Source organism: Mycteria americana, chromosome 2 (genome assembly GCF_035582795.1).
Source record: "Mycteria americana isolate JAX WOST 10 ecotype Jacksonville Zoo and Gardens chromosome 2, USCA_MyAme_1.0, whole genome shotgun sequence".
NCBI classification, from domain to species: domain Eukaryota; kingdom Metazoa; phylum Chordata; class Aves; order Ciconiiformes; family Ciconiidae; genus Mycteria; species Mycteria americana.
Window position 1 is genome coordinate 22,981,700 of NC_134366.1, and position 13,375 is coordinate 22,995,074.

The 13,375-nt window shown below is 39.7% G+C and overlaps 1 protein-coding gene across 1 annotated transcript in view; it reads right to left on the minus strand.

The window, feature by feature from the left end:
• LOC142405367 (macrophage mannose receptor 1-like) overlaps window positions 1-13,375 on the minus strand; it is a 34,885-nt gene continuing 21,510 nt past the window's right edge. Inside the window, exons 19-28 of the mRNA XM_075492696.1 lie at window positions 12,816-12,930; window positions 11,979-12,160; window positions 11,172-11,274; window positions 9,433-9,662; window positions 7,293-7,458; window positions 5,781-5,927; window positions 4,576-4,692; window positions 3,065-3,232; window positions 1,221-1,250; window positions 1-662 (exon numbers count right to left, since the gene is read on the minus strand). Of these exons, the coding sequence (XP_075348811.1) occupies window positions 418-662; window positions 1,221-1,250; window positions 3,065-3,232; window positions 4,576-4,692; window positions 5,781-5,927; window positions 7,293-7,458; window positions 9,433-9,662; window positions 11,172-11,274; window positions 11,979-12,160; window positions 12,816-12,930 (1,503 nt within the window). The 3' untranslated portion in view covers window positions 1-417. The remainder of the gene's footprint in view (window positions 663-1,220; window positions 1,251-3,064; window positions 3,233-4,575; window positions 4,693-5,780; window positions 5,928-7,292; window positions 7,459-9,432; window positions 9,663-11,171; window positions 11,275-11,978; window positions 12,161-12,815; window positions 12,931-13,375) is intronic.

Genomic DNA, 13,375 nt, shown 5'->3' on the forward strand with positions numbered 1-13,375 from the left:
CACTCTTCAGTACGCTGTGGTGAGATATATTCTCAAAGTGCAGGCTTGGGGGCTGAGTGCTCTGCAAAGAGAGTGCTCACTATATGGCTGCACTTGACTCACTATGTGATGCTGCCACAAATGTCTAAAAAGAGAGAACACCAGGGTATTAATCCATAACTTTTAAATCTAAATTCACAGTAGTTTGCTATTTGTCATGCTTGTTTAATTAGCCATTTTATACGGTATTGAGTCTTAGTCCTGAGAGTACTTCTTGAAGAGCATAGAGCAATAGCTCTTAATCCATACCAAAGTACTAATTGCTAATTTTAGTCCATAGTGTCTGTTTATTAGGTGCATGTAACTTTTACTAAGATTGCCTTTGTTCCAGCTAGATTTTTTTTAAGCTTAACCATATAGTATGGCTCTGTTATCCCATTAGACGATGCTGTGTTCATTTTTTTCTTTGTCGTTGGTAGAATCATTTACATCATCCTTTCCAGTTAGGACACAGCTGTATTCTAGCAGTGTGCTGTGCCGCCTCGCCTCTCTTTCAGTCTCACTTTGAGTTTTGATCTTGAATAAGAAATAAATCATGAAGCCCATCCCTAATAAAATGATGAGGACCAGAGTAAGTAGCATCCACATATTCATGTGACCATGTGCTTTGTCCTTTTTGGCATCTGTAAATAAGAACAAAGCAAATAGAAGTGGGTGTACTGTAGCCATAAATAAATATGAAGAATACTGAAAACTATTAGTCTAATTTCCCCCTTAATTACCAGGTTGTTAATCAGCAACCCACATTTATGAAGGAAATGGAATATAACCTCAGCATCTCCTGGCCTTCTTCCACTGTTCTCTTGGGGCAAGGATAGGAGGGTGGGCAAAGATGCTATGATAATTAAGGTGTAGGTATTATTGTATGGGGCTCTTTAGGATAAGAGTTTTATTAAAAATCTACCGTAATGTCTCTGTGTCAGTCCCCCTCATAGATCTTAGCATGCAAAAGGAGGAGCAAAGAGGGGGTGATCAGTTTACCAAAGCATTTAGTTATCCTGGGATGCCCTAAGTGTCTCATAGGTACTGCTAAATTATGCTGGGAATTAATTCAATGGCAACTAAGTAAACTAAGCTCATATAAATAAAAAGACAAACAAATAATGAATATCAATTCATAAAAAACCCAAGTATTTCTTTTCATGTCTCTGAAACTGTTGGGAAGGAAAAACAAATCCTACCTTCCATGTTTGCAGCTGCTTTAAGAATAGCTGTCAAAGATAAAGACAAATGCTTCGTCAAAATCTAAAAAGGTCACATTTTCATCCTGATAGTTTCATGTTAGCAAAAGCTCTGGTAATCTGCGCATCAAGGTTACCCCATCACTTCTCCTGGAAACACACTTGCTAAATTAACAGATGAAAAGGTGTGATTGATTTTTAACCTGATATTCACTGTAATAAAACTGCAGTGTTTTGCATATTAAAACCCCCTTCTTGCTTCTTTTTTCATAACCAAAGAACCTCCAAGCACAGGTGGTTTCTGACTGGTTTAGATGGACTCTCTCTTCTCCCCTGGTTAATAAGTCTTGCCCTCTTCACCGGCTCTGCATGCCTGCGGAGACTGGGAAAAACTTAATCAAATGCTGAGGATATTTGACACTTTTCCTGTACTGCACCACCACTCCTTTGAGACCCAGCAGATTTTAATTTACCATAATTCATTTCCATCTGTAATTACATTTATAAGCTCGAGCTTTCTGATGCAGTTTTTCCCGGCCATGCAAAGAGGGCGCCGTCTGCAAGATTTTTCTCGGCGCGCTGGGTGCGAGCTGGCCGGTGGCCAGTGCAAGAGCGGCTCTTCCCCGTGGGCAGCGGGAGCCCCGCGGAGGGCCGGGGTGCGCCTCCCAGCGCAGGAGGCACCAGGAGCCGGGCTGCTGCAGCAGCAGCACGGCAATGCATTAAGCTCCGGCCTGTTTGTGAGGACGAAGGAAATGCAACTGTTAAATCGCCCCTTGGAAGGACGCAGAGCTCACTGTAATGTAATATTTGCTTCTGCTGAAATCCCCTTCTGCTGGAGAACCTGGTGTCAGGGAATATTCTCTCTACTTTGGCATTGCGTGTAGGGGCCGCTCGTAGTCAAACCCAACAAATAAAGTGTGTGTTGACACGGGGTTTCTGCTTTCTGATATATCTGGTAACAAAGAATTAGCTTTCTGTCGTGTCTATTGCTCTACTACCCAGAGAAATTTAGGAGTTGCCCTAAAAGGAGAATTTTCCTTTTCAGAAAATGCTCTGACACTGCTACGAATGTGCACGGCTGCTTTCCCCACCAGCTGCAGCTTTGCTCTGGGAGGGGAAAGGACAGAACCTCAGGAACATCCCGAACCTTGGGGTTGCGAAACAGGGCAGGAAATCGTACTTTTTTGCGGAATTAACAGTTAAACTGTTAAACTGTCCAAAATACCCTGCGGCTGCTCAGCTCACGATATTCTGATATTTCTATTTCCTGACCAAAGCAGATGGTGTTCAGTTACACAGAAAAACAATATTTAAAAAAAAAAAGCTAACCAAAACACTTCTACTGTTTTCAAAGGTCACTATACGCGCTCTGGATCATGCTTCCGTTCTGTTATTATTTAAATGGGATTGCTTCATCCATCTCGTACTGGAACAGCATGTGTCATAGTACAGCAAGAGGAAGAAAAGCAAATTATTGCTGCAGCCCTTGTTCCATAGCAAGTGAATACGAATGTTAGCAGGAAAATGTGTGTGTATGTTGGAGGGGAGCAAAACGACAAAGGTGTTCAAAAATTTTCCAGAAAATATTGATCATCTTTAGTTATTAATTGAATATTCATCACGGAATGCAAGAAAATCTGAAGTTATGAAGGAATAAAACATGAACAGGGCAGACAAAAAGAAGGATAACTATATATTCACATTAATTTTGTCTGAATGCTGAAACAGGTAGGAAGACTGTAAATACAGCATTTTATGGCGGTCTTTTGTAATGACCATATTGTGCTATTACTACCAAAATAAAACCATAAACATCAAGAGCAAGTATTAAAGAAGTCACTTACTCTTTGGTTTCTTACAAATAAAACCCTTTTGGGAAGAGCAGGGAAGGATACTCCAGTAGCCAGAGAAAGCAGACAACTCCACACAGTAATCAAGCGGGTCCTCCGAGGGCTGTCCTTCACCCCAGTTGACGAAGTCTAAAGCACTGTTGTCTTGCCAAAGCAGCTGCCCTAATGTTGCAAATGTTAGTAGCAATACTAATAGTTCCACATCAAAGATCTTCCCTAATATTAGTGAGTATTAATATTATTACTTTACTCAGCCTAATAAAGCAATACTACTTTCTTCAAAAATTCCATTTGTGGTTATTTTCTAATGCATTTTATTTCTTTTGATTCTCTTCTTAAAAACAATAGAGATGCTTTTCCAAATTATGATTTGCAGATTTGCCAATCATAACTTAATTTGAGTTTACATATTCCCATATTTTTGTCTAAGATACCAAAGTTTCAAACTGAAAAAAAATAAAGCTAGGCTTTTTTTTTAATTTCTAAATTATTATTTCAGCAGCAATCATTGAAAATCAAGCAACCTTTACTGTAATGCTTAAACATGCTTGGTTAAAATCAAAACTATTCTTTTTTGCATAAACTCTGAAACAAAAATTTTGAAGTATGAATGAGTTAAAATGAATCTTAAAAAAAAAAATCCTTTCTGACTGATTGTGGATTGATACTAATGTTGTTTTCTTCCAGGTGCATGTTTTCCTCTGCACTCTTTTTCTAGTAGCCAGCAGCCTAATTTTCTCCATACAGAGATACAGAGAAGCTCGATGCTATGTGCTCCAGCCAGACACCCGCAACTCCCACGTGAGTGCTCCCCAGCCATGAGAAGATGAGAGCCAGCCGGGACATGTTCTCCACCGGGGCACAGAGCAAACAGGGTGGGAAAGGCTTTCTCACAGTCCAGGAATAGGAGACATGTCCTCAGGGAGGGCTGAGGTCAGAGGGACAGATACATGTCATTGGCTGTGATCCTCTGTGAAGGTCCATGGAGACATTGCAACCATAAGCAGCTGTGCAAAATTATCATTGATTACAGCGATTCCTGGATCATTGGAATTTAGAAATGAGGCCCCATGACTGCCTCAGGTATGGACACCTGAAATTACGTGTTATATCTCACTTTCTTAAAGAACAGTATCTTCTGTGTTGTGCCTCTCAAGAGATATTCCTGTCACCTCTCCACATCTTTGCTACTGAACCAGATATAGACAAGATATTTGAATTGAGGCAGTCCCACATGGTGGCATCCCTTTGGTGGACCCATGCAATATCCAAGACCCATAATTGAAGCCAAGCAAATTTCCTTTCTACAGCCTTTCACACCTATTGGACAAAACCGTCAACTTCCAAGAATTTTTAGATTATATGCTATCAATCTATCTTTTTGTTTTTAACTAGCTTCTATTGTACTTCAATTAGTTCCTTAAAACCCACAATGTATCTTATTCATATTTCTGTCCATTTAATGAAGTCTATTTATGATTATTTATAGACATTAAAATAGTTACCATTTACATTTCTGTATATTCCTATCCAAAAGCCACTTGTCTTGCTTGTGTATAAGTCTGCATGCTCTACTAAAAAGTTTGATTCGGCCAGATCTTCTACAGAAGTCAACGTACCACCTGTAAGAAAACCAGCAGAAGATGATTGGAAATATCCCCTGCCATAGAAGTCAGTAGTAGTTACAGCCTTTGATAGAGGATCAGGTTAATAATAAAACCTCTCCTGCTGGTAGGGAGTAAGCAAGGATTTAAATAGAAACCAGAAAGTAGCATTCAGCTGTAGGGGACCAGCACAGACTGTGAGTGATGTCATGAGAAATGGAAGACGTGAAAGCACAGTGAAGGCGATGATTTTTAAACACCAGGCAAAGTGCAGATTATTTTCAAGTGATTGGGTAATAATTTTCATACGTGCAGATGATTATTTATTTGTTCTTCATGGTTTGACAGGATCTTATGTAGCATGTAATACTGCACAGCAAACAAATTCGCAATTCAAACTGAAGTATTAATGTTTGTGGCAATGGTGGTGGAGGAAGAGGGCTAAGAGAATCTAAAAAGATACGGAACAAAAGGACCCATTTCTTTTGGGCAGTATAGTGCTTCCCTTTCTCTTTCACGGCCTCCTGAAGCATGGATGAGGTAGCTGATGATTCAGCAGCATAGGTGGAAGAGGGCCAAGGAGCAGCTCATGGTCTTGGCCAGGAGCAGATGCCCCCGAGATGGGGAAGGGACGCGTTTGCCCTCCCCTGGCTCTGCAGGCTGCCAGGGAGCCCTGCTGGTAGAGCCAGGGCTTCCAGGCAGTACATGCAACCCCTCTCAGATCACACACCCCATGTGAAAAATAAGTGATTGTTATTATGATATTTACTTCTGCTCTTGTGTACTAGGGAGGGATACGGAAAAGAAGGGATAAGGCCAGAAAGAAGTTAACCCATTTTAAAATGTTACTAAAAAGAGAAATTTTGTGAATGAAGAAATATAACAAGAAACAAGAACAGCTGGAAAAAAACCAAGGAAAATTGATGACCTTAATATCAACATAACAGAAAAGCAAACAGCATCAACGGTGAAAAACAAATGAGACATTGATGTCCTTTTTTTAATATGTGTAGATTTTGCAGCATTAGTTTTCAAGATTTTTTTTAAGTGGTTTTTTTTTTTAGGTCAAGATTGAAATCCTATCTTTGGGCAAAAAAAATAATTACCTGATTGAACGCACTGAGTCACAGACTGAGTCCAGCTCATTTCATTGGCATTGAAGTTATAGCAGTGGCTTCGGAAGGGAATCCAAGATATGTGATCAGATTCAGGACATTTTCCAATATCCTGTGGGGGATCAGAAGGAAGTACGTCTAGAAGAAATGAGATATTATGGATGCTTTCATTCAGTAGGGGTTGCAGTTCTTCAGATATGAAATCAAGTTTTAAAAAAAGCCTCTTTCTTAAAGGTACTTAAAATATTCTTCTGCACACAGTGCTAGAATTATCAGTGACTATGTCAAGAGTGACAATGAGGAGCAGAACTGCTCAGTCACAGCTGAATGATTCAATGGGAGCCTGCGCTCTTCTGCGTTACCAACTAAGTCAAACTGGGACTGTCTCAAGCATGTTTGAGTGTTCAGGGGTTTTTGGTTCTAGTTTATTTTGTTATAACCAACAAATTTGTATAAATAAAAGATAGAGTAAAAAGCGGAAAAGAAAAGCCAGAAAACTCCAAGAACCTCAAGACGTTCAAATAACAATTTGATTTTAAATGAAATATCATCTAAATCATAGTTTACTGTGGAAATTTCTCATTTAATATTTTCCTCAAGATAATAATCCTTATATAGAACTTCTGAACAGCTTTAACTCTGACAATGCATGGAATAATCTGAAGCTCATTGAATATTTATGTAGGAGCCCCTCATTTTCCTGCAAGCAATGACATTATGGAATGAAACAAACACTGTCAGTTAGTACATGCATTTTTAAAACAAAAATTGCAAATGAATAGATATGAAGTTCAGAGCAAGATCTGGAAAAGAAATTAAAGAAAAAGTACACAAAAACAGATCAAAAGAAATTCAGAATTTCCATTAACTCTGTGTCACTAGAGCTAACAGCGGTTGCTCTAATACGAATGAGAAAGCAAAAAGGTTCAGTCCCATCCTAAGGTTTGCCTGTAGCTTTTAATTTGTAGTATTCCTCAATGACATCCATAGAATCACTATGAAGTATGAACTTTTGTTTGGGCCAATAACAGACTTTTTTTTCCCAGATATAACTCTTCCTCCTTTCCCCAGTTTTTAGAATCTAATAACAGTGAAGCTGTAACCAGTATATGAACGCTGCTTATGTTGAAGGAACAAAATGTATTTTATACTCAGTGGACTTTATTGATTACAACCCTTCCTACAAAATTCCTATCAGCAAAAAGTTTCACATTCTAGACTCGAAGTGAAATGTTTAGTACGCCCACAATCTCTATGTTCTGTCTGCCTGTGACATAGAATAACTCCGACGGCAGTTATCACCCCAGTCCAGTAAAATGGCAGTATCTTGGCTGGTGAATGACAACTCCATCAAAATAAAAGATTGTTCATGCAAAATAAAGGTATTGACATTACATGGTGAGGCTTATTATTCCTTAATATATACTTAGAAATTTGTATTTCAGTCAAAGCAGATCGAGCAAGATTTCTGCCATAAAACTGAAAGTCATCACCATAGCTTACCCTCAGATTTTTTGCAGACAGGAAAATGTTTTTCATTACAAGGTGCTGTTTTCCAGGTCCCACGGAGCTCTAGATAGACACAGGCTATTTTCTGTTTTGGTTCTCCATAGTACCACTTAGAAAAAATTATTTTCTTTTTATCAGTCCATCTGTAATAGCCGTAACTCTAAAATTGAAACAGATATTTAACATAGTTTTTCTACACTCTCATCTGCTGTTTCAGGTAAGTGCATTTATACAAATGTACATTTTCACAGTGATATATAAAGCTCAGTTTGTATATCTGTGCTAGTACTGTTAAAATATTAATTGAATCAGGACTCAGCAAAGTAAAAGTAAGACACAGCAGTATGCCTCCCATGCTGGAACAGCCCATGAAGGTGTTTTGAAGGCTAAATGGTGCTTCCTGGGTGCTGCTGGTGCTCAGTCCCTTGTCGGGCAACATTGTGAGGTGGAATCACCATCCCAGAAGAGTCAGGTCACCACAAAGAGCAACGTGACCACGGGAACATGAAACCTGTGGAAAGCTCAGGTGGAAGTGGGTCTCGGAGTTGACTGTCAAATAAGGACTCTAAGCTCAAGTACAGTTTTGAGGAGAAACATTCAGGAGTAAACCAGTTATCACTACAAAAAATCTGAGAAAATTATTGTTTGTTAGGAGCAAAAGTTAAATACACAGGAGCAGGAAGTCTTGAGCCTTTGTTTAGTCTTCCCCCGCCCTGCCCTTCTGTTTTTCCAGAAACAATCAGAAGAATTACAAGGAAAAGGGAACAGACCCAGACAGTATACTGCTGACATTAAGAACTGAGGGATAAAATGTGGTACCACTTTAGTGTCTAGATGTGTCAGGAGGCCAGGTACACAAGCCCCTCCTGAGCTTGGCACCATCAGGGCAAGATCACTGCCTGGGGAGCAGGAGGAACCACGAAGCTTCACTCTGCAACAGCAGACCCGGCTCATTTATAGGGACCACGAGAACATGTCTGGTGATCCAAACTTGATCATAATGGAATTTTAACAGCTTTCTAAACCATGTTTCTGTGACTGTAAAAACAACCAACTTTGATATCAAGTGGACTCAAACACTGTTATTTTGTTTTGGATAGAGATGTCCTGTGGACGTGTGCAAGTGGGAGGATTCATGTCAAAGTTGGTGACTACCAATCACATATATATTCTAAGACCAAGCATTTTGTCTGGTAGGGAGAGGCACTGTTAGAATCATGGAAATATGTATTATTCAGCAGCAAGTTAATTGTCTCAGACAATGTAGCCTTCTAAGAGGCTTTATCAGAGTACTGCTACATCATATAATCAGAAATGCTGTTTTTACACAACATTTATTGTAAGTTCTCTCTAGGGATACTGATTTTTAGATGTGTTTTCATATGTTATATAGCAGTGTGTAATCACAATTGGTAAAAACAATTACTAGTTAAGAAAATTATTGCTGACGAAAAAGCTCGTGTTTATTATCAAGGTAGTTTAGTCAGCTCAAAGAAGAATGCAATAGAAACATGATAGGTAAGTGCATTGAGCAACTGCATATTCACTAGAGAAGCTGAAGCTAATTTTGGCACTCAGTCATGGAGCTAATAAGACTGATGCTCACTCAAGTGTTTCCTTACACAGGGGTGGACCTGAATCTCCATATTCCCTTCTTCCGGTACAGTATAGCTTTTACTGCTTTTAATCTTTGGGACTTAGCTGGTGTAACAAGGAGGGTGTTCAGAGGCACGTGGTATGTCTTGTGAACCCTTCTGAACCAAAAAGTAATGAAAAAGCTACAGCTGCCAATGATCATGAGGCACTAGCCTTAATGACCCTGTTGGTCCCTTTGAGTAGAATTCACCTCTCCTAAAGATGGCCATCTAAAAGTTAACCAGGTAGTTTGACCTAAGTGTCTAAGATTCCCATAATTAGTGAAGAGAGGCTTGCACTGTTGGATGTTCCCATCCTTCTCCATTGCCTAAGATGGAGTTTAATGATTTAAGATGGAGTTTAATGATTTAAGATGGATGAAGTTAAATGAAGTGAGTGTGTCCTAGGTTCCTAAATCTGTTCATGCTACAATTCTCCCCGCTAATAGTAATCCAATCGTAGCATTTAACGACACCACCTATCAATTTATTAATCTTACCACATTGCTGTTGAGCCCAATCCATAAGGGCTCTCCATATTGCACTGCCTGCAGCAGCAGGAATATATTACTGTAATAATCAAAAATGCTGGCAAGCTCTGAAGATTTCTCCTTGCAGGCTTTTCTTGCTTCTTCCCAATTCATTTTAGAAGGAATGATTAAATAGCTGCTGTTACCATAATGGATGAAATCAGAATCTGGAGCAGTTGTGGAATGAAACAGTTCGGGCTCTGTAGGAAAGAGGTACAAATTCGAGAGGAAGGGGAGAAAACAGCGAAAATTACTAGCTACCTGAATAGCAGTATTATTTTTGAGTGAGAGATTAATGTAGTGTGGCAGTACAAGCAGCAAGTAAAAGCATTTCTTATTTAAAACACAGGAGACATTTTAACAGTAACTTGGAATTATTTGTGACTATAGTGTAAATAGTGTGTTCAGGGATTAGGGAGAGGCAGAGGACAAGCTGTGTGTATCTACAGACATACACTGCCCCAGCTGCAATGACGTGAGTACTGGTCACACAGCGATCCTCCCCCCAGGGCTCTCTAGGTTCACCTCCTGCAGCGTACGTGAAATCCCTCCCAGACACAAGCACCGTGCCGGATCTCCACACCAGTTCAGTCTCAAAATAGGGGTGAATTTCATTGTAAGGAAAGTTTGTGGCTCTGCTGCTGCTTCTTTCCCGTGTAGGATGAAGTGAAAAAGGAAACTGTAGTTGTACTTTAAATGGTGTATGTGGAAGTAGAAGACAAAGACCTCGAGCTAGTGATGGGGACAAAAAAAAGGACAAAAACTGCCTTCGTGTTTGGTCAGTGTCAAGAATGCCGTGGCAATTGTTTTTGCTAGTGACACCCTCGTGCAGCTTTCTGCGCTTGCATGGGACGGAGCTGTGAAGCATCTGGCCCAGCTGTGGCTCCTTCCTGTATTTTTACTTGCTGCTCAGCAGTTCCCTGTTTCTATTCCTGCAGACTCTGCAGTGCAGCTGTGCTCCAGATGTGTCTCCCACCCTGAGGATACACAAAGAAAACTACAACTTTTGCCTTTCTGATTATTGCTGGTCTTGTGATATAAAAGCATTGCTAGAGACTGACGAGCAAAATAACCAGTTTAACTGACCTTAGTTAACCCCCCCAGTTGAGTATGTGTCAGGGTTTTTTAGTGAGGGGGGCCAGGTCTGGGGTGAGGGTGGGAAAGGTGCTTTTAGTGTAGTGTCTAGCTAGCTAAGATACCTATGGTGGAGGTCACCGATGGCTTTGTCTTTATGCTTTGTATTTGCATTTGCAACATAACCTGATTCAGATACCTGTATCTGTGCTAGCTGGCTAAAGCACAGATGGCTAAACTTTTCTGTCAATAGAAGAAAAAGGGATTTTGAAGGCATAGCTCTTCTAACATTTTGGGCATTTGCCTCAGGATGAGGCAGGTGAATCCTGCCTTCAGAGTGTCTACTCTCCATGTTCAGGCAACTGATTTAAGTGTAGATGTCTGCAGGGTAGGTGGAGTCGGCCTCTGTGGGCGTTGGTGGGTATGCTGGTAGGGGAGAGGCCGTAAAGCCAAAACTTTTTCATAATCCTTATCCCAGAGCAGGTTTTGTGTCTGGAATTCCTGAGCTGGGAAAGTAGCCCTGCTTCCCTCACCCTGGCTGCTACAGGCACAACCGGGCAGTTCAACTGAGGACTCGTACGGTTGGATTGTTCAGTAAATGTCTTCCAACAAAGAAGGTGAAAAATAAAACTTACTGCTGTCCATCTGGCAAATATAGCTTTTGTTATGCTGGCAGTCAGTGTTTTCCCAGTACCCTGCTTCATCTACAGATCTTTTCGTCATTGCAATGCAGTCAGTCTAGGGAAAAATTACAAAAGAAAATTATAGCTGATAAAGTGCAAAATGTCTGGCAAAATAACAGAAATAGGCTTGAGGAGACAAAGTTAATAGCTTTCTTTTCTAATTTTCTGGCTCTTATTTTCATTTACTGTTTCTTGTAATTAAATGTATTATATTATATGTATTATATTATATGTATTAAATTAAATGTATTATATTATACATCTTAAGCAAATGTACTTTCCTTGGCAGATTACTGCAAGAACTTTTGTCAGTTTATTAAAATTTCTTGGAGTGCACCAAAGCTATTTTTACTATGTAGTTTATGGTAGTCTGTACTGAATTTGTTGACCTTACCTTTGGTTTCATGCTGTACAAGGAGAAACAATAAAACAAAGTAAAAATCCCAGCTAGTAATACTGAATATTTTCAGTAAAATCTAATAATTCTAATAATTTTAATTAATTCTAGCAGTAATTGTAACACAGCACTCCTTTTCTGCAGTTCTAGACTTCTGCAAAGGAATGACAGTAAGTGTAGACTCTGAACAGGCCTATTAATCTCTAGGTACTGCTTTAAAAACTTGATGTCTGAAATATTCAGTTGCCCTCTGCTTTACGCCATTGAAATATAGCATCCTAGCTGAGACAGAAGGCAGGCTGGTTACTCTAACCTTGAGTATGTTATCTAAGTTACGCATTTTCTGATTTTTTTCTGTTTACCTGTATTGTAATATACTTCCAGTCAACTTTTATGTATTTATCTCTAAATGGGAATTGCCTTGCCCACTTTGAATAGTCAAAAGAGCTTCCATCTGTCCAAAGATATGTACCCTCACTGTTAATGTCATTCAGTCCGATCCACGTTTCATTGGCAACATCCTTTAGGTGGAAGGTGAAGAAGGCTATTAAAAAAAAAAAAGAAATATATCAGAGAAAGAGAGTAGCTGAGGAATTGCCTTTCCTCAAATTCAGTGTAAACCAAATTCCAAATAAAACAACCAATCAAATTTTAAAAATATTGGAAATATCAAGTTCAGTGTTGTTAGACTATGAGTTAATGGTAAAAGAGAAAAATTACAATGGGTAATTAACTGAAACAGTTTGATTTCATTGAAAAAAGACAAAAGGAAAAGTTTTTTAGATAAAAATGATATAGACTTCTTGGAAATATTATAGAAATTAGGGCTAGAAGGGACTTCAAAAGGGTTAATCTGTCTCCCCCAAGGTAGCATCAACTGCACATATGTCATTTCTGATGGATGTTTGTTTACTCTCTAACTTGAATAACTGTGGGCATTTCATTACTAGGAACTATTACTGTTTATCCCATCTTCCAAGGCCATGGGGGACAGATTATTCTGTTCTCTCCACATGACGCTTTTGCCAAGAGACGGGAAGTGTCATAATATCTCACTCCGGTCTTCTCTCTGGATCAAGCAGCTTCAAGTCTTCCTTCATAGGTTATGCTGTTTAGATCTGGAGGCTAGTTCAGCCTTGTCATTAGATGGTCAAACGTGCTGGCTTCATACTTAGCGCCAAAAGGTTCAGATGTCATACCTTGCACTTGCTCATTGTGTATAGAGGCCAAATTCCCCCCTAATTCTATACAAACACTTCTTGCAGAGTGCCAAGTCAGTCTCTCTTCTTCTCTGGATCCGAATATTTTGTAACACTGCAGGGAGAGTAAAGGATTAGACAAAATTTCAGGTGTCAAAGAGTATTAAAACCATTGGTTTTGATTAATTCAGTTCTAGTCCCTGCATGTAAAGAGTAGCAGATGGGGGATCTGCTGCAATGTGAATACTTTCAGCCAGCAAGAAGGAGACCCAGCTAATCACAGCGATGCGTGTGCAGCACTTACAAACCTGTGGGCTGTCCAAGGTCAGTGCTGGGCCAGAGTGGGCTCCAAAAGCTTTTGAGGAATTAAGTACCTCGCTAAGGTGCACGGGTAGAGATTTCGGGTAGAGATTTTGGGTCACATTACTGAAAAGTAGAATCTTGGAGGCACTGAAACTATTTCCTCATTGGGAGCATACTTTGGGGCAGGCATCTCTCAGGTCAAGTTCTTTCAGTTATATACCACAGACTTAGTGCTAACGCCTGAGCTTGTGTGAGCA